The sequence below is a fragment of the Chrysochloris asiatica genome, unplaced genomic scaffold (assembly GCF_000296735.1).
Source record: "Chrysochloris asiatica unplaced genomic scaffold, ChrAsi1.0 scaffold00007, whole genome shotgun sequence".
Taxonomy (NCBI): Eukaryota; Metazoa; Chordata; class Mammalia; order Afrosoricida; family Chrysochloridae; genus Chrysochloris; species Chrysochloris asiatica.
Genome location: NW_006408525.1, coordinates 4,155,274 through 4,176,429, shown reverse-complemented (window position 1 = coordinate 4,176,429; position 21,156 = coordinate 4,155,274). Strand labels below are relative to the sequence as shown.

Genomic DNA, 21,156 nt, shown 5'->3' with positions numbered 1-21,156 from the left:
AACATGCAAATACTCTCCAGGCACTCGAGACATGCAAGGATCAGTGCTGGTGGTCCTGTTTGTATGACCCTGCAGGCCCAAGAAGAAGACCAGGGAGGGAAGAGCAGACCTTACCAGAAAGGAACCCACACCTGGGGTGGGGGAGCGGGGAGACTAGGTAGAACCTTGGGAGCTCCTTGGGCACCCTCCTTCCCCACCTTCCTCAGCCCCTTTAAAGCACAGGTGAATGGATGTTTCTCCTCATACCAACTCTCCTGACAAGGACGCTAAGTCTCCTAGACATAATGAAGCAGAGATGACTATGTTTTTTGGGGGAGTTTACAAGTCTGAACTGCGCTTCCTCACCATCTCTCTAATCCCCTCCCTAACCTGTTGAAGTTGTTAAGTTCTGACTCATAGTCACCTTGTATAGGGTGTCCATGGAGTATGTGGTAGGTTTGAACTGCTGACTTTGCAGTAAACAGTCCAGTGCTTATCCTACAGCACTACACCAGGACTGTTGAAGTACAGCTCCCTACTCTAATGTTGTTTTGTTGTTGTTGTTGTAATGTTGTCATTGTTGTTAAGTGCTGTCTCATAGCAACCCTGTAGAGGGTTTCTGAGGAGCAGCTGGTGGGTTTGACTCCATCTTTACCAATCCATTTTCAAGAATATAAAAAACATCCATCACGGAATTCAATGTGGATACAGAAAGAATCATCAAACTTGTCTTCTAATCACAAATGAAAATTATCCTAGGGATTTCTGGAGTAGAACAGATGGGAAGGAGACAGGGAGTAGGAAAACCAGTGAAACATCCCAACTGTTTCAGGGCAAAGGACAACTCAGGAAACAACCAGACCTTCCCTTTACATTGATCCCTAGCTGAGCTGATACAAGAGTAGCTAGTTCAGGTCTCTGTACAATACAGGACCAGTCCCAGACCCTATACACCCCTGTCTAGGACACAGGTTTGATGAAGCCATAATCCATGCACTTGATGAGACATTCTCGGGCAGTCTGAATCACAGCTTCCTTCTTTTCATCTGGCTCCATTTTGCCCACTATTGTCAGAATCTCCAGCAGCTCGCTTTCCACCAGCTTCTTGGCCAGTTCAGCATCGGCTGCCAGCAGATTGTAGGCGATGACCAAGCCCCGGTGCTGGACTGACAGCCGGTCATGCAGACAAAGCCGCTGTAGGATCTCCAACCACTGGGTTGTCTGGAGAGAGAGTAGGGAAAAGAGGATTGCAGGAATCGTTAGGGAGACAGAGGAAGGAGACAGGAGACAAGATACATAGGAAGCATTGGCCAGATACAGATCCTGGGCCCTCAATAGTCTGGTTATCGGAGTCTGGTACTCAACACATGTGTACTTAAGCCCCTTGGGACTAGCTAAACTGGGAGATGCCCCTCTTCTTACCAGAGCCAGAGCAGGAATCAGAGAACTAGAAGAAACTTGAAATAATCCCAGCCCTTTCATTTGATTAGTAGAGGAACTGAGGACAAGACAGGGAAGCAATTTCCTTGTGGTCACATATCTGATAAGTAATAGAGGAAAAACATCTGCCTATCCATTGATTGTGGCTTGCAAAGGGCAGGAACAGACCCACTGCATACTTCAGTGGAATAGGGAGGGAGGGTGTTGAAAAAGAAGCATTCTCACCCTGGGCACAATGCGGAATGCTTGCCTCTGCCAACCCAGGTGCCCTTTGAGATATGAGCTGCAGGCATGTAGCCCTCCTGCCTTGACTTCAATTGCAATCACTAATGTTCCCTCTCCTCCACCCCTCACTGTGCAGATGAGCAAGAAGTCCAACCACTGGGTGTGGAGGGGCGAGACACTGATCAGCCCAAAGACAAAGATGGAGCTGGGCCTAGAGCCTGGAGACTTGATTTATATCACTCAGTGGACACATATGGTATGAGAGAGAAGGAATGAAAACCAGCAGAGATCTGCATCCAAATACAACAGCATTAGCCTTTCTAGTCATACACCCCACCAACTGGTGCCAGGCAGAGTAGAATAGGTTTCAGAGTCAGAGAGACCAGTATTTCAGTCCAAGCTCAGCTACTTACCAACTACATGACCTTAGGTAAATTATTTAATCTCTCCTAGCCTCAGGAGCCTCATCTGTCATCTGTTACACCTACCTCAGAACACTGTGATGGTTTGATAAATTGAAAGAGTTGAAAATGGGGCCTGGAGCAAAGTAAGAGCCCAACACATGGAAGTTGTTGTTAGGGGCCATTGAGTCGGTATCAACTCATATCGACTTTATGCACAGCAGAACGAAGCACTGCCTGATCCTGGGCTAACCTCACTACTGTTGCCACACTTGAGTTCATTGATGCTGCCACTTGGCCAATCCATCTCGTTGGGGTTCTTCCTCTTTTTCTCTGACCGTCCACCTTACCAAACATGATATCCTTCTCTAGCTACTGGTCCCTGCTGACACTATGTCCGAAGTATGAGAGAAGTTTGGCCATCTTGGCCTCGAAGGAAGTAGACAGGGATAATCATTAAGACTCTAGTCCCAGGATTTTCCCCTTGATGATTCCTTGTACTTGTTATCCTCACCCTCCATTGTCATCATGGATAGATTTCTATACATTGCTCTCAAATGGAGACACAGAGAGGGGAGGAAAATGGAATTCTTGCCTCTGAACATCTATGTAACTTTAGGTAAACTTTTCACTGAGTTGCTTATCTTAAAGGAAATGAAACTTCAGCTGGCTGTGGAAGGATTCTTGGAAAGTTTCAATGTTTATAGAAAGCTAATAATGAGCCCAGTGCCCATCCTCCTGGATGAGTCTTTAGGGGCTGGAAAGAGGGTTCCAGAGAAGGAAGAACGGAGCGCAGCATCCCCAGGAATAACTTAGTGATATGAGACTGCAGAGGTATTCAATACCCACCATGGCCCCAATGACCAAAGGAGGTTTCTAAGATGATGGGCCCAGGAAGCCTCATACAGTCCCCAGGGTCCTACTGTGTGAGTGGGAAATGAGCTGAGATTTCCGAAACCCTCAGGAAGAACAAAGATGTGACCAGGAGTGGACCAGAAATCCTGAAGGATTCCAATCCCTCCCCAAGTAACTAGTTGTGTGATCTTCTTGCATCTTCTTTATCTGTAAAACAGGATACTATAATAATATGCATCTAATAAAGGTGACGGGAAGATTAAATGACTTGATAGACATCAACACATAGGACAATGTCTGATGCACAGTAAGAGCAAGGCGTCACAGAGTGTCCTGCGTAGACCTGCTGACCACAGTTGGGCAACCACAGTTACTTCAGCTGATACTGCTTTTAGGCCAGCATTTTCAAAGAGTAAACCCCAAATCAAAAGCACCTCATCCCCAATGTACAGAATCAGAATACTCAGGGAAGTTGTGTTTTAAGTTCTCCAGGAGTTTCTTAGACAAATTAAAGTTTGAGACCCGTGGCTCTAGGGCCAAAGACAAAGGAGAATGCAAAACATTCAGCAGAGAGCTACCCTTCCTCTGGGCTGTGACAACATAAGACCCCTTGGAACTTAGAGAACACACACACTTGTGTGTAAAGAGAACCATTAAACAGCTATCTAAAGGAGTCTGTCTCTAAACCAGAGTTGAATAAATGTGAGTTGCCAAATATACATTTTTTACCATCAGTAGAGATGGGGGTCCACGAACTCAATTAAGTTCAGTTTGGTGAAATAAGCAAAGTTTCATTTTACACACCATATCTCCCATCACACCTGCTGGGATGACCATAATCTCACCATAGGCCCTGGCCATCATGTCTACTTAGGAGAACCTGCACCCTCTTCATCAAGCCACAAGGTCCCTATGGTATTCCCATCCCTTTCACATTTCTTTTGGGGGCTCAGGTACCCCCCTGAGGTAGCCACTGTTGTTGTTATTACTGTTATTATTGTTAAGTTGTAGGAACAGGCAACCCCTGGAAGGTCAGTATGAGCTGAGAATGGGGAGGTCCCTATAGCATACCCAGCCCCTCATTGCCGCAACTCTCACCACTTGAGTCATCTTGATGCAGAGTTTCTTATGTGCTGCTGTCAGCATGGCCAGGGCTCCAGCAGCCGCATTCTGTACCTTGTCATCATCCTCTCCACAAAGCAGCACCACCAGCTTCAGCCGGTCGTTCCCATCAGCCAGGAACCTCTCCTGCACCTATGGGAGAAGTGAAAGATGACAGCCAAGGAGTCAGCTACACGACTTGGAGAAAACCACTGCCCAGCCTGAAAACAGAAAGATGTATCTGATGCCCTGCATTCTAACCCAGAATCCCCCAGAGCTTTTCTGTGAGCAGCTTCCTCATGCCACCTCTCCTCCCTGAAATCTAGATATGAATGGGACTAGAAATTTCTCCTGCTAAAATGTTAGAGTCTCTATCTGGACCAAAGAAGAGTGAAGAAAATCAAAGGCACATGGAAACAAGAAATCCAAACAATTAATCTAAGACCAAAAGAACTAGATGGTGCCCGACTACCATTGCTGACCACTCTGAAAGAGATCACACTAAAAGGTCCTAGATAGACTAGAAGAAAAATGGGGAATAAAACTCAAAATTAATATATGTATGCATAAAAAAATGACCAACCTTACAAGTCTGACAAAGAGCGGTAGAACCCCTAACTGGTAGGACAAAGGCTATGGCCCTTGGTCACTCTTCAGGCCTGGAACTGAACTCATGCCCAGGACTCAACTTGCAGTCAAACACCAGAAAGGCTTACAGGGTGAACAGCAACACCAGGGAGATATCACTCCTTAGAACAATCAACCACAGGAGGCCAAAAGGCCAGCATTTGCCCAGGGATTTAAAGCTCAGAAGGCAGGAATGGATAGGAAAGAAGAATGAAGGCAAATGGAAAACACAGAAAGGAAGTAGAGAAGAGTTTTGTTATCTTGTGGGGGTTGCAATCAATGTCATGAAACAAAAAGTGTATGAATTGTTGAATGGAAAACTAATTGCTCTGCACATTTCACTCAAATAACAATAAAAAGTTTTTAAAAAGTTAAAGAGAATAAGGGGCCCCTGGATGGTGGTCCTACTACCTCTGTTTGCTTTCAGCTACCGACAGCAGGGAGAGAAGGCAGGTACAGACTACAGAAGGGTTGTTGTAAAGTGCGGTCAAGTTACTTCTGATTCATGGTAGCTGAGGATTCTAGATTCATGGAAAGAGAGGGACTAAGAGCTGGCGGCCAGGAGGCAGACTTGCAGAATGTGCCCTTTGGTGGTATAAATTACTATATATGCCTGAGTGTTTTTGAAAAAAAAAGAGCTAAAGCTAATAGAGAAAAATACTGTTGACTGATGGTACATGGAGGGGATTATAATCATGGTAATGAAACAAAGTGTATGATTTGTTGAATGTGTTGAATGTAAAACTGATGATCTGCCCTGTAAACTTTCACTCAATCCACAATAAAAACCTTAAAAAAAAAAAAAAAAAAAAATCACAGTGCTTAAGGCAGACATTTTTTTTTTACTAGTTAAGCTAGACTATTGTTTGGTATTTAAGAAGACTTGGGAAGACATTTTTGGTTTAAGGTTTAAAGAATATCTCAGGGCAATGGTTTCAGCCATCATTCATCATCTATGACTCTAAAATGTCTAGAGTCCATGAGAATTTGAAATTCTGGTCAGCATTTCAGTTCCAACTCATATTGACCCTGTATAGGGTTTCAGAGGCTGCAAATCTTTATGAGCGTAGAAAGCCTCATCTTTCTCCCATGGAGCAGCTGGTAGATTCTAACTACTGATCTTGTAGTTAGCAGCCCAACTCATAACCCACACAGAGAAAAGATTGAAGTTGTCAAACACTTCATTTTGTTTGGATCTACAATCAACATTCATGGAAGGAGCAATCAAGAAATCAAATGACGTATTGTATTAGGTAAGTCTGCTGCAAAAGATCTTTTTAAAGTGTTCAAGAGCAAAGATAACAGTTTGAGGACTAAGGTGCACCTGACCCAAGCCATGATATTTTCAATCACCTCATGTTGTTGTTGTTAAGTGCCATCGAGTCGGTTCCGACCCATAGCGACTCTGGATAGGGTTTTTGAGGAGCAGCTGGTGAGCTTGAACTGTCAACCTTGAGGTTCAAATGGCTTTGCAGTCTGACGCATTAACTCACAGTGCCACACCTCATAGGCATGTGAAATTTGGGCAACAAATAAGGAAGATCTGAGAAGAATCAATGTATTTTAATTATGGTGCTGGAGGAGAATATTGAAAGTACCATGGACTGCCAGAAATAAATCTGTCTTGGAAGAAGTATAGCTAGAAAAGCCCCTAGAAGCAAGGATGGTGATACTTCATCTCTCGTTCTTTGAACATGTCAGGGGGAATTAGTCCTTGGAGAAGGACATCATGCTTGGTAAAGTAGAGGGTCAGTCATTAAAAAAAGAGGAGGACTCCCAAAGAGATTGGTTGACACAGTGGTAGGACCAATGGGTCAGTTGAGAGGATGGTGCAGGATCGGGTGGTGTTTCATTCTGTTGAGCATACAGTCACTAAGAGGTTCTTTGAGTCAGAACCTACTCAAGGGCTCCTAACAACAAGAAGTAACATAGAAGTTCCCAGGTGGTGCAAATGGTAACATGTCAGGTTGTTAACCAAAAGGCTGAAGTCCACCCAGAGGCACTCAGAACAAAGGCCTGGTGATCTCCTTCTGAAAAAGTAGCCATTGCAAATGTGATGGAGCACAGTTCTACTCTGACACATGGAGTGGCCATAGGCCAAAGTCAACTTGATGACTTTAAAATAGAGAAATATCACCTTCACCTTAAAGATTCAGCCCAATGCTTTGGGTTCAAAGTCCCAACTAAAGATAATATTAATTTGTATGCTTTCTCTTGTCTCCTTTGTATAGGAATGTGAGGGTGGTTATGTGCCGTGGAGTCAGTTCCGACTCATAGCAACCCTGTACAGGGTTTCCGAGGCTGTAAATTTTTACAGGAGCAGAAAGTCTCATCTTTTCCCCCTGAACAGCTGGTAGTTTCGAACTGCTGACCTTAAGATTCACAGCCCGATTCATAACCACTACGCTACCAGAGATCCTTTTGTATAGAAAGGGGCTTTGTAACTGCAAAAAGATTCAGAGATTCTGGGGTTCTCTGGAAAAATGCCATCTTGTTGTAATAACCCCTGACGTCATCCTAGCCCTGACCTCTGGCTGAATCTCTATGCCTTGGACCCCACCCCTTACCTCCTTGTTGGTCACCATGTTGCACATGCATTCTGTGGCCGCCTGCCGCAGCTGGTCATGATTCTCAAACATGTAGTTCTCAATGTCTGGCAAAGCCCTCTCTTTCACGATCTTTTGCCTGTGGAGAGAAGGGGTGGTGAAATAGAAGCTAGAGTGAACATGTGTTGTTTTCAATTACTCAGGGCTTGTTTCTCCACCCCTTTCGAGTGGTGTCCTCCTCACACCCTCAGCCAGCTTGGTTTGAATGGTGTTGACCCCTCTCTCAGCTCCAGGAGGGGCACCCATGGAAATAAACAAACTAAATGACAGATCCCAGCATCCTAGACACAGCAATGAGTTCTGAGATGAGCCACGTCACACAACTGGGAAAGTTTAAATTATTATTGTTGGAGAAAGGAAATTATTTTTTTCTCTCTTTTTCTTGCTGGACATGAAGCTAAGAAGATGAGAGGAGAAGTCTGAAGGCATCCTTGTGACCGTGAGAGAAAGGAAAAGAAGAGGAGAGTCAGAAAGACTTAGGGCCTGGACCAGCATTGTAACCCCTGCATCAAGCCACACCTGAATTTGGATCACTATTTTCATGAGCAATCAATTCCCATTCTGATTAAGCCAGTTTAGGTTGAATTTTTAGTGCTGTTAATTTATTTTTTTAAATATTTGTTGAATGTAAGATTAAATGAACAATAGAATGAAATAGATAAGTGAATACTGAAAACAGTAAACCAGTGTAGGCTTTCTAGAAAGTACATGGGTCTTAGAACCAGACAAATAGGAGCAAATGTGGTCTCCACATTTACTAGGTACAGGAATATGGAAACTGATGGAATGTATCAATCTAGCTTCCACACCTGAGAAACATTTCAAGTAAGAACGCATCTGCTCATCAAGGAGCCCCTGGGAGGCAATAACAGTTAAGCATTCAGCTACTAAATAACAGGTTGGTGGTTGAATCCCCCCAAAGGCACCTTGGAAGAGAGACTTGATGATCTACTTCTGATAAATCACAGTAGTTGAAACCCTGTGGAACATAGTTCTACTCTGATATGGCGTTGCCATTAGTTCGAGCCAAGTCAAAGGCAACTGGTTTTGCTGTTTTGAATGTTTTGTTTTGTTGTGTTCATCAAAGCTGATTCTCTGGCCTTTGATAGCTGTCCTCTGGGAATTGAGATTTCAACCACTTGCAACCAAAAGAATCCCAACTCAATACACACCATTGCTTCTAAGAAGGAACATGCTTGATCCCCACTCATCTACCCAGTTATGTTTATTAGTGGTGGTTATGTGCTGTTGGAGTTGGTTCCAACTCATAGTGACCCTGTGTAGGGTTTCCAAGGCTATAAATCTTTATGGGAGCAGAAAGCCTCATCTTTCTCCCATGGAACAGCTGGTAGTTTTGAGACCTTGAGACTAGCAGCCTGACTCCTAACCACTACACTACTGAAGCTCCTTAGTTATATTCATTACTATGTTAAAAAGAAAAGAAATCTCGTCACAGCCTCTCTTGGCTTCAGAACCTTCCTTCATGGTCTTTCCCAGTGTTGACACACATCCCTCTGACTGGGGTTCCTACCCACTGCCTTAACTACTGTCCTCAGAGGGGAGCAATTGTAGTACAAGATGTAGGTGGAATTTCAACCACTTTATGGGATGGCTCTCCCTCCACCCCGCCCTACTCACCGGAGTTTGTCGCTCCGCCCAGACAGGTTGGTGAGGCTCAGGAGCGCCTCATAATTCTGCAGCCCATCCCTTTCTGTGTCCAGGAGACGCACCAGGGGCCGTACCACCTCATATACCTGTGAAGGTCAGGTGGGGTCCTGTTACTCATCCCCATACCCTTACACCCGGAGGTGCCAAGCTTTAACATTTCCAAAGCATTTTCACACACATTGTCTGATTTAATATTCACAGTTATCCAAACCACTGCCACTATACCAATTCCCACTTGTAGCAACCCTACAGAATAGGGTCAAACTGCCCCATGGGGTTTCCAAGGCTGTAATCTTTACAGAAGCCAATTGTCACATCATTCTTGTAAGGTGTGGCTGGTGGGTTTGAACTGCTGACCATTCAGTTAGAAACCAAGTACTTAACCACTATGCTACCAGAGTTCCTAATGATCTGAAAGGCAGAATTATTTACTTTACTTTGCCCAGCGTCTTAGACCCAGATAGATGGGAACATAATGTCTTCTCTGTGACAGCATTATGCCCTCTTCCCAGGCTGGGGGTAGGTTGGCAAGGGAATGGTCCCCACTCCACCCACCAAAGACACCTACCCGCTCTCCTGGAAACGCAATATCTGGGTTGGAGATGGCAGCGATCTTTGCTAGGGCGTGGGCTGCCTTCACCTTGCCCACGTCAGTACCCTCCAAAGCCAGGGGAATCAGGGCCTGCAAGAAAGGGCACAGTCAGACCCAGCCTCTGTCCAGCCTTCCTCTCCATCAGAGGTGCAGCAGGAGGACACTTAAAGTACAGTCAGCTCCTTAGACAGGCCTAGAAGGTGAGCAATAACTCTCCATAGGATCATCAACCACACGAGATCAAAAGGGCAGCACTTGCCTAGGAGAAAAGCTCAGAAGGCAGGAATGGGTAGGAAGGAAGTACTCATGGAAATGGCAAACCCAGGGAGGAAGCGGGAAGAGTGTTGTTACACCATGAGGATTATAATCAAGGTCATAAATCAAAATGGCTACAAATTGTAGGATGGAGAATCAATGTACTCCATAAACTTTCACCCAAACCACTAAAAAAAAAAAAAAAAGAAGATGTAATCTGCTCTTGAGCAATCATAGAAAATAATTAAAAATGTAATTTTAAACTAAAAATGTAAAGACTATCTCCTAAAAATGCATTCTGCTTTTGGAAAAATCTATCAATCCATAAACTGATCATTTACTTTCTGTCTAAACCAAACCTAAGCAAAGCAGCAGCTTTGAACACTTACTATGAACCAAGACTTCAAATGTCTTCTCTCTACTGTTTGTGACATCCTGTAAAATATGAGTGATTTCAACTGTAAAGGTAGAAGTTTTGTAACAAAAATCAGGGGAGTAGTTAATCTTACAGTCCAGGAACAAAGGACTCTAGGACCATCAAGGGAGAAGAGCATGAGTGGAATGTGGGACTTTATCCAGAGAAGCAGTGACACCAGTGATGGAGGCAGAGATGGGGACATGGAGAGAGAAAGCAGCTGAGGCCTCTAGACTGAGTGCTGGCAGCCAGGAGGTAGGCTTGCAGAATGTGCCCTTTGGTTGTTAATTCCTGAGTGTTTTTGTGTACAACCTCCCACCCAAAAAAAAACACACACAGAGGGAATGGAAGCAAAAACTGTTGAATGGTGATGCACGGAGGAGACTGTAATCATTGCAATGAAATGATGAGTGTAAAAATTTTTTTTTAAATGTGACTGAGTTGTCCCATTTTACAGATGAGGAGACTGTGGCTCCAAGAGTTTAAGTAATTTACCCACAGCTAAAGAAAGGCACAGCAAGGATTCAATTTCAAGTCTTCTACTTCAAAGTCCAAGTTCTCTATATTTTGCACCATGCATCCTTCTAATAGGAAGGAAGGAAGTAAATTTCTTGACACCAAAAAAGCAGCAGAAATTGGTATTGGGTTATGTGCACAGACAACACAGATAACTGAGTGACCGTGTCCCAGGAGGTTGGGTTGGGTTGAGCAGGGGGTCCATTATCCTCGGGCCAGGCAAAGACTGAGTATACATGTGCATACACATACACACCCACATATACACATGCACACATACAGCTTTCAGGATGGCAAAGCTCTTATACCATCCAATTACCTTGCCACCACCTTGAGCGACAATGGTACCTCTATCCTTTGGATTGTCACACAGTGCCAGAAACACCCTGTAGGACCAAGGAGAAAGGAGAAGATTTAAAGCCCTTCCTACAGCATCAGCAGATCAGCAAGTCAGAACCAACCAAACCCTACAATGAACAGGAGTACATCTGCCTGAGGGGTGGGGGACGGGGGGAACACTGCTTGTGCTCTAGTTAGCTCTTTGCATTCTCCCAACATGGTGTTCATCACACTGTACTGAAACAGTGACCTTGGCTGCCTTCTCCACCTGGCTGTAAACTTCCTGAGCAGAGACTATGCTTTAATCTCAGGAACAGTTGATCCCACCTGGGACCCAGGATGGACAGTGACTGCTGTTTTCCTAATGTAAATTTCCCCATGCAGTGACCTGCCTCATCTAGTCACTTTTCAATGTTGAGCCTTCTCCAGGCTCCTTCGCGTCCCAATCCCTTCACTGATTCTACTTCCTGGGCCAGCCTCCTTTCTCCACCCTCCGCAGACCCCAGCCTGGCCCGCTTTTGGCCCACAACAGCCTCACCTGGCCAGCAGCTCCTTGGTCTGGTTGGTGAGGATGGCGCTGTCTGCCTTCACCATGCAGGCCAGCGCAGAGATGACCCCAGCCTTCAGAAGCCGCTTCACCCGCATGTCTATGAAGTCCTTCTTGTCCTGAGGAGATGTCAGGTGAGAAAGGGGAGGAGGCCAGGGCATCAAACCAATGTGTATTAAAATTTAAAGATGGTCTGTTTCTGACTTCTTGTGGTAGCTGAATTTTTAAAAAAATTTTAAAGAGGAAGACTGCCCCCTAATAGGATAGGTTGACATAGTGGCTGTAACATTGGGCTCAAACATAACAATTGTGAGGAGGGTACAAGCAAGGGCATAGGTTTTGTTCTGTTGTGCATAGAATCACAATGAATCACTAATAACTCAAAGGCACCTAACAACAACTATGTCCAGGCACGAGTCTCCAGAACCTGAGAATGTAGTCCCCTACATGGAGAAAGGGACTTTAATCCTTAGATAGGGAGGTCAGCCTGGATTATCCAGGTATTATCCAATGTATTCAATATTTAGGTGCTATCTGACCATGCTCCCCTGTTATTCATTAAAGTTTTCAGTGACTAGATATTCAGAAATAGTCTGTCTCTTCTTCCTCGTCTGTCTTAGTCTAGAAGCTCAGCTGAAACCTGTCCACCATGAGTGACCCTGCTGGTATTTAAAATACCGGTGGCATAGCTTCCAGCATCACAGCGACATGCAAACCAGCACAGCACGACAGACTGACAGACGAGCCACCCTCCTGTTGGATGCAGTCGTGCATAAGGTTGCTATGAGTTGGTAGCGACTCGATGGCACCTAACAAGAACAACAACAATCCAGTGTCATCACAAAGGCCCTCTGAAGAGGAAGGCAGAAGAGTCAGACAGAGTAGCAGGAGATGCGATGAGGGAAGCAAGGAGCTGGAGACATTTGGAAAGGGGTCACAAGCCAACGAATGCAAGCAGCTTCCAGGAAATGAAAAAAGCAAAGGAAGGAATTCTTCCCTCCCAGCCTCCAGAAGGAATGAACCCTGATGATACTATGACTTGTACCCAGTGAGATTGATTTTCTGATCTCTGGACTATAACACATTAAGTCTGTATTGTTTTAGGCCACAATGCTTGTGGTCATCTGTTTTAGCAGGAATGGAATGTAAAACACTTCTCTTAACTCCCTTTGTCCAAGCAACTGCCAAGGGGCATGTGGCATTTTAACTATATGAATACAGAGCCCCAAGTAGCTGATAGAGTAAGGAAATGAATTTTCAAAGGCTCTTTAATTCACAGAAGAGTGAAACAAATCAACAACAACAAAAGGATCATCCAGAGCACTAAACCCATATATCATTTTTCTTGCAAAAGCTTGGTTTTCCATTAGAGGGTGTGAGGTATAGGCCAGAATAAAAGAGGTTAAGGAGAAGATGAAGTTGATAACAATGGATTCTGTTTTGCTGGAAACCCACAATCAGCCCCAGGGTTGAATAGTTATGATAGTACATCCTTTGAGTGGTTGACCAGAAGGGACAGTCCCCGACAGTCTCTAAAACTTTTGTGATCCACCCCTTGCCTGGATGAAATACTGTGCAATTTTTGTTGTTGTTGTTCATAATTCAGAGAATGACATAACAATGTGGAAAACACATAAAATATTTTCCTAAAATTAGGCACAAAATAATAACTACCTTCTGTTATAACCATTAAAAAAAAAAAAAAAAAAGATGCAGAAGGGAAAAAACATCTCTACTAGGTAATATAACATCAAAATGCCAACAGCAGCCATATGGAAATAATGCAATTGTAAATGATTATTTTCTTTTCTCTATGACTAACTTTTTTGCTTGTTTTACAACATGGTATATTAATTATATCATTTTTTAAAAAATAAAATGATGCTACTGAGAATAGGATACATATATTCATATGCAAGTAATATACTTATATACATATATACATATACAGGGAGTGCTGGTGTGGCGCTGTGGGTTAATACGCCAGACTGCAAAGCCAGTTGAACTGCAAGGTCAGCACTTCAAGCTCACCAGCTGCTCCTCGTAAACCCTATACAGGGTTGTTATGGGTAGAAACCAACTCGAAGGCCCTTAACAACAACAACATACTTATACATATATGCAAATGATACCCTTGAGTGGAGGGGTCACTAGGGAGGGTCTCAGAAGGATTTGTGGCATTGAAGGAGCTCTAGTAGCGTAGTGGTTGGGCTGCTCACAGTGAGCAGTTCGAAACTGCCAGCTGTTCTGTGCGAGAAAGATGAGGTGTTCTGCTCCCATAAAGATTTACAGCCTCAGAAACCCTGTACAGGGTCGCTATGAGTCGGAACGGACTCCATGGCACACCACCACCAACAACAACAAGCTAATGTTGACCTCATTCTCTCATTATTCTTACTTAGCACCCAAGGCCCCAAATCCAGACACTCTGGAGGAAATTTTTTTCTATTTTATAAATACCAGAAACATGAAATAAAACTACCTGAAATTCATAAAACCAACAACATAAACTGAAAAATGCTCATTATGGCTCCATTTGTTTCCTCAAAGTACAAATTAATTGCTTTTCCATGATCGAAAATGAAAACAAAGACAATACATGAGCGCCACCTGGTGGGAGAAAAGTCATCTTCTACTTCTCGTACCTCTTCCCTTCCCTCAGCAGCTAACCCTTCAAAACCCCACTACAGCCCAATGGATTCCAACTCACAGTGACCCCAGAGAACAGAATACAACTGCTCCCTAGGGTTTCTGAGACTGTAAATCTTAATGGGAGCAGACTCCTTCATCTTTCTACTACCACAGAATGACTGGTGGGTTTGAACCATTGACCTTCAGGTTGGCCTCCCAGCACTTAACCTGTAGTATCACCAGGGCTCCTTGTCCCAAATCATCCCCCACACAGACCACACAACACGCAAGCATCCTTGTTCTTCCTCTTTGACACTCTGGCAGCACAGACCCTGGCCCACCTTGGGGTGCTCCTCAGGCACGTGTTGCTTGGAGAACTTGGCCAGCTGTACGAGCTCAGGAATGACCTCCTTGACATCATAGCTGTTGGTGCAATTCACCAAGGTGGTGGCCACCGAGTACAGGATGGTCTTGTCGCTGGTCTAGAGACATGAAGAACTCGGACATGACCATGGACAAGGCATGGTCTTGAACTTGGACAAGACCTTGGACAAGGCATAGTCTTGTCACTGGTCTAGAGGCATCCAAGAGGGCTCACTCACATGGCTTGGTAAGTTAGTTTAGGGAGTGTGTGACTGGTGTAGCTACATCTTGGAGGAGAAAACAAAAAACACAATACATGAAAAGAACCTGGTCTTGCTCATAAAGGGAAGGTTAAAGGCATTCTGTACACTTAAGAGTGGAGCCCTGGTGGTGCAATGGTTAAGCACTTGGTGGTTTGAACCCACCAGCCACTCCATGGGAAAAAGACATGGCAATGTACTTCCATGAAGCTTTCCAGCCTTGGAAACCCCATGGGGCAAGTCTACGTGTTGTTTGGAAGAACTTGGCTAGCTGCTATTTATACAGTTCTGTCCTATAGGGTCGCTATGAGTTGGCAAGGACTTGATGGCTAAAGATTTGCTCTGGGTTTCCTCTGAGAGTCTGCACAGGAGTCTCTAGTCCTTGCTTAAGGTCTCTGATGGCACAGGTAAGTTTACACTTAACCACTAACTTACGGCTGACAGTTCAAACTCAGCCAGCCTCCCCATGGAAGATATGCCTGGTAATGTGCTTCCATAAAGATTAAAATCAAAACAAAACCTCTCTGTCACTGAGTCAGCTCCAACGCAGAGTGGCTCTATAATGCAGCGTGAACTGCTCTTTGGGATTCCCAAAACTGTAAATCTTTACGGGAATATACACCCTCTTTTTTCTCCCTCAAAGCGGCTGGTGGGCTTGAACCACCAACCTTGTACTTATCAGCCCAATGCTTAACCCACTATGACACCCGGGCTCCCTCCATAAAAATTACAGTCAAGAAAACCCAAGGAGTACTTCCAGGGTCACTATGTCTCGGAATTTATTTGACTCTAATGCATACCTGGCTTTGTGTCTCTTTAAAATTCCAGTCCTACATGCTTTTCCTATCCAACCAGGATGCAGATTGGGGTGGGAGCTGGGCAGCCTCTGATCTGGCCAGAGATCTTCCCATACATCCTCCTTTTACTGGTGGAACTAAGCTAGAGAGTTGGCCTCGAAAAGGAGGCGAGACTGAGAAAGGCAGGAGTCTGGGAAAGGCTGGACCTTCCTTCTTGACTTTTTAAACTTCTCTTGCTAAGGCCCCAGGAAAAAATGCTGTCCTGTGCATCCTCCCAATACCTGGAAGCCATGAAGATTTGTGAGTCCATTTTACAGTCAGGTAAAATGAGGACCAGAAAAGAAAAAGGGAATGACCAATTCAGGTTTACACAGAGAGTATAGGGTAGAGTCAGGATGAGGCTCCTATAGGTCTGGACCCAGAGGGGACAATAGGCCTTCCCTGAGTCAGGAGCCAGGGCCCGACTTGCCTTGGCTAGCTCAAACATGGCCTGTAAGGCAGGGATGTCCTGGACAAAGTCATCCTTCACGTCTGCATCCAGCGTGAGGTAGGCAAGGCCCTCCACTGCCCAGCGTCGGGTCCGCGTATCTATGGACGCATTGCACAGCCACCTGGAAAGGAGGGAGAGGTGCTGGACGAAGGGCGCCAAGATGAGAACCAGAGAGCCAAGCAATCTCAGGGTAGTGGACAGCAGATGAGGAGCCTTTCCTGTCTGGAGTCCACTTGAGCACACTTCAGAGGCTCCTACAAGGAAGCCCATGGGAAGATGCTAGACCTGAGGACATTCAACTCCCTCACTTGCGACATTGTTTGGCCAGCTTCTCCGTGGAGCCTTCAGCAAACTGCCTGAGTCCGTAGTCTGTGCCGCCGGCGGAACCTAGCTTACAGAGTCCCTGCAGAGGTGAGAAAACAGAAGCTTGTAAGGTCAGACACCAGGCTTGGGGACAAGGGCTTGCTCACATGGACCCCTGCTACAAGAACATCTTGGCCCTTTTTCTTCACCTGGATAAACCTCTGTGTCTAAGACCAAGCAGCTAAGGCAGCACCTCTTCTGAGATGCCCTCCCTGATCTCGGGAGATGAGGGTCAATGCCCACAAAACTGGAGGTGTTTATCCTGTCCTTTTGTCTCTACTATTTCATCCCATGAGTTTTGTTCCTGACATTTCTTTAAAAGCCACCACAAGAGAACATCAACCTTGTCCCAAATTGCAACAGTAATCCCTGTTACAGTATAGATGTTATGGGTAACATATTTAAAAGTACAAAATGTGAACCCGGAAAAACTGTACTCTAGCCTAGTGTGGCACTGTGGGTAAATGCGCCAGACTGCAAAGCCGTTTGAACTGCAAGGTTGGTGGTTCAAGCACACCAGTCGCTCCTCGGAAACCCTGTTATAGGGTCGCTATGGGTCGGATCCGACTCAACGGCATTTAACAACAACAGCAACAAGTTAGGAAAAAAAAAAGTCTTCAATAAGAGAAAACTCCCCAGGACAGAAGAAGCTAAACATTTGTTTTATTTTTTAAAAATTCATATGAACAAAAAAATTAACTCATATCTTTATTGTAATATTTACAAGGGAAAAAATGAAAGATGGATAAAATAACTTCAGGAAATTTCAAATGGAAGCAGGTTTAACTATGCTATAAAAAACCTAAGGAATCCAAATGGCTGGCTGCTAACCACAATGCCGGTTACTCAAACCACCAGTCAGTCACATGGTAGGAGAAACCTAGGGTGTTCTGCTTCCGTATGATACGTTGTTATTGTTAAGTGCCATACAGTTGGTTCCAACTCACAGCAACCCTGTGTAGAGTTTCTGAGGCTGTCAATCTTTGTGGGAGCAGAAAGTCTCATCTTTGTCCCAGGGAGCGACTGATGCACTCAAACTGCTGAGCTAGTGGTTCACAGCCCAGTGCTTATCCTACACAGTATCTGAGCACCTCTGTAAAGATTTACAGCTTTGGAAATCCTATGCAGGTAGTTCTACTCTCATAGGGTCATAGGGTTTTATAGAGAAACTGATTAAAGAAACAAACTGACTTCTTGAAATTTGCTCTGGAAATACTTTCTGGACTAGAGTCGTTCATAAGCATAGAGGCAGATGTACTAAAGCTAAGACAGCAGCTATGTTCTGCAGCTATGTTCTTACACACACCAATTCTTCATGGTTGAAGTTATCACCTCGTTCTGCAAGGGCTGGGATGGGGCTGTGTACTCCTTAGAGCATGAGCCCCCCAAGGTTAGGGACCATGTCTGATTCACCCTGGTAGCCCTGGTGCCTGGCACCGGGGCAATGAGCAGCACTTACCACCAGGGTACGGATCTTGATTTTCTCATTTTTGGTGGTCTTGTAGATCTCCTTGAGCAGCGACACACCGTTGGTGATGATGAAGCTGGCCCGGCTGAGCTTGGTGGCAGCATGAATGAGGGCCTCCACAGCTACCAGCTGGTCCTGCTCACGCTCCGAGCCACACAGCGCTACCATCATCTCCATCACACCCTTCATCCCCAGCAGCTGGTTGCCCAGGTCGAAGGGGCCCTGTAGTATCCCCGACACCGTCTGGATGGCACTCACATTCTTGTCCATGTCTTGTGGGTCAAACTTGCCCCTGGAATGGAGGGAGGATAGGAGTGATGAAGAGAACTGGCTCAGTGGGGCGGGAAGGGTGTAAGATCTAGAGGCAGACAGGAGGGCAGCACCACTTGTATCCTGTGTGACTTTAGCCAGCTCACGGAAACTTTCTGAGCCTCACCCTCTTGATCTGTGAATGGAGGAGTTCTGAGGTGGCGCTGTGAGTTAATGCACTGGACTGCAAGTCGATTTGAACCATGAGGTCGGCAGTGCAAGCTCACCAACCATTCCTTGGAAACCCTGTACAGGATCACTATGAGTCAGAACCAACAACAACCACTACATCTGATATTGTCATAGGGATTGAATGACACAAAAGTCATATCAGAAGCTGGGTCCCCAGGAAGTGTACTTTGAGATAGAAATTCACATGCAGTAAGTTTATTAGGGTCAGCACCTGTTGGGGGAAGAAGGAAGCAGGCCTAGATAGAGGGAGGGACTGGGCTGCAATGAAGTCAGCACAAAGCTTCCACCTGCACAGAGTTCTGGAGCTAGGACACCCTTTAGAGCTCTTCCAAGTTGTGACAAGGGACAAGTTACTGGGTGCCAGCCACCCCAGGGAGAGTGAGGTGGCTTTCCTCAGCTAAGGCAAGTCCCAAAGAAAGGTGATAGCTGGCAGCTGGCAGCCTTCCCAGCAGCTGGGGACATAAGCCCTGTGTCCTATCAGGATTGTGGCAGGCAGCACAGTATCCACAATGACATGACAGAGCCTAGCATGGTCCTGGTGTGGCGCTGTGGGTTAATGTGCTGGACTGCAAAGTCGGTTTGAACCTCAGGGTTGGAAGTTCAAGCTCACCAGCCTCTCCTCAGAAACCCTATACAGGGTCACTATGAGTCAGAATCAACTCGACGGCACTTAACAACAACACAAACAAGCCTGGTGTCTGGCTCATGACATGGCATGGGACAGTCACTCCCCTGTCTGGTTCAGTTCCCTTCCCTGCTGAGTGAGAGGGCAGCCTGAATGAGCTGGAAGTTTCTGCCTTGTTTTCAGAATCTATTGTTACCTACTGTGCAGGAGAATCTCTGGGGACATCAGAGGTGACATGCCTTCTGACCCTTGAGGACCTCCCCATGCTGATTTAATGTGGAGTGTCGGGGCACAGACACAGCTGTGTGTAAATGAAAGAAGGCGACTGGGATGACTCAGAAGACTCCACACTGAGAAGTGGAGACCTGGGTTTGGGTCTCACCTCTGCCTCTGACTTGCTGGGAAACCTTGGGAAAGTCCCTCTAGGCCCCAATGACAGTGTTTGTAAAGTGGGAGAAGGGTCTCCCTCCAGCTCTGAACTTCAAAGTCCTGTGCGGAAGAATCTCCTCTCCACTCAGTACCCAGACAAGCAATCGGAGTCTTTCCTTGTTAGTTGGGGTGCTGCCCTTTAAACTAGTCCCTGGATGGTACAAACTGTCAAGGAGTCAACTACTAACAGTAAAAGCTCACACCCACTCGAGGAGTCCAGGAAGTAAGGCCTGGCAATCTGCTTCTGAATGATCACAGCCATGAAAACATTAAGAAGCACAGTTCTACTCTGCACACATGGGGTTGCCATGAATCAAAACCCACTTCACAACAACTGGGTTTACTCCCATTCAACTGGAGACTAAAGATGTAAGGTATATCACCTGGGCCTGCAGCCTCCCACTTTCCTGAGAGACAGCCTGACCCCCTCAGCCTCTGCTGACTGGCCTAAGGACTGGGGGCCCTGAGCAGACTCAGCCATTCCCCAGACGGACAGGGGAGGGGCCTCCACTTAAAAGTGCTGCCAGTTGAGGACTAGCCAGGTGATAGCTGTTGGTGTTGTCCCTGAGTTGATCCAGGTGCATGGAGACCCCGTGTATCCAGAGGAGAAATGCTCCATAGGGTTTTCAAGGCTGTGCCCTTCCGGAAGCTGATCACCAGGCCTTTCTTCCCAGGTGCCTCTGGAGGGGTTCAAACCACCAACCTTCTAGCTACTAGTCAAGCACTTAACTGTCTGCACCACCCAGGGACTCCTAGATGGCATCTACTAGAATTCAGCCGAGGAACTCCTGAGACACCCAAGAAGTTACCAGGAAAAGCTGAAGCTGAGAAGATGCGAGCTGCCATGAAGATTTGTAACTGAACCAAAGTTGTGACGAGTAGAAGTTACTAAACAGAGCAGGAGTCAGCAAACTACAGCTGTGGCCAAATTCCCAAGTCCTCAGGGCTAAGAATGGTTCTCTCATTATAAGGCCAGCAAAATCATTTGGCAACCGCAATTCCAGTCATCACATTATAGCAGGCTAATTTTTAAGTTGATAGTTTCATATAGCCAGCTAATGATGTTATAAATATCCAACTTGCCCTTGACTGAAAAAAGGGTCCCCCACCCAGTTTTAAAGAGTTAAAAAAGAAGACGATGCAATAGAGGCCTAGCCCCTGCCTCAAAAGCCTAAATAAATAGTCATTGTCTGGCTTTGGCAGCCAAAGTTTGTTAACACCTGAGACAGAGAAAGGAAAGGCAGTAAAGGTAGTGTCTTCACCCCTTGAGACTACCTGGGGCTTTTTAAACATGCAACCTCCTGAGTCACACCCCAGACTACTAAGTTAGGATAGAGGGGTCCCAGGAATCAGAACAACAAGCCCCCGCAGTGATTCTTGTGCACAATAAAATATGAGAGTTGTTGGAATAAAGGGTTAAAAAGCCACGTAGCAATGAGAAAAGATGGAGAAAGACACACAGAGAGAAGATAAAACCCAGAGGGCACCTCTGAGCCACACTGATGATGGAGCAACAGAAGGAAGACCCAGGAATTTGGGTTGCTGAGGGCATGGTGCCCTGCCCACACTCTGCAAGGCCACCCAGTTCTTAAAGTCTCAAAAGAGTCAGGACACCCTCCGTAACAAATTGAAATCTGTTCCTTTCGACCACAGGAGCCTGGAA

At 45.6% G+C, this 21,156-nt stretch overlaps 1 protein-coding gene across 3 annotated transcripts in view; it reads right to left on the bottom strand.

Moving 5' to 3' along the window:
* Positions 1-939: 939 nt before the first annotated feature.
* UNC45B (unc-45 homolog B (C. elegans)) overlaps positions 940-21,156 on the bottom strand; it is a 32,676-nt gene continuing 12,459 nt past the window's right edge. The window contains exons 9-19 of one of the 3 annotated variants that reach the window (XM_006832326.1): positions 17,930-18,230; positions 16,416-16,510; positions 16,078-16,228; positions 14,539-14,679; positions 11,558-11,685; positions 11,000-11,066; positions 9,471-9,584; positions 8,873-8,988; positions 7,196-7,313; positions 3,999-4,154; positions 940-1,200 (exon numbers count right to left, since the gene is read on the bottom strand). In XM_006832326.1, the coding sequence (XP_006832389.1) occupies positions 940-1,200; positions 3,999-4,154; positions 7,196-7,313; positions 8,873-8,988; positions 9,471-9,584; positions 11,000-11,066; positions 11,558-11,685; positions 14,539-14,679; positions 16,078-16,228; positions 16,416-16,510; positions 17,930-18,230 (1,648 nt within the window). The remainder of the gene's footprint in view (positions 1,201-3,998; positions 4,155-7,195; positions 7,314-8,872; positions 8,989-9,470; positions 9,585-10,999; positions 11,067-11,557; positions 11,686-14,538; positions 14,680-16,077; positions 16,229-16,415; positions 16,511-17,929; positions 18,231-21,156) is intronic. The other 2 variants (XM_006832327.1, XM_006832328.1) reach the window with 2 other exon arrangements.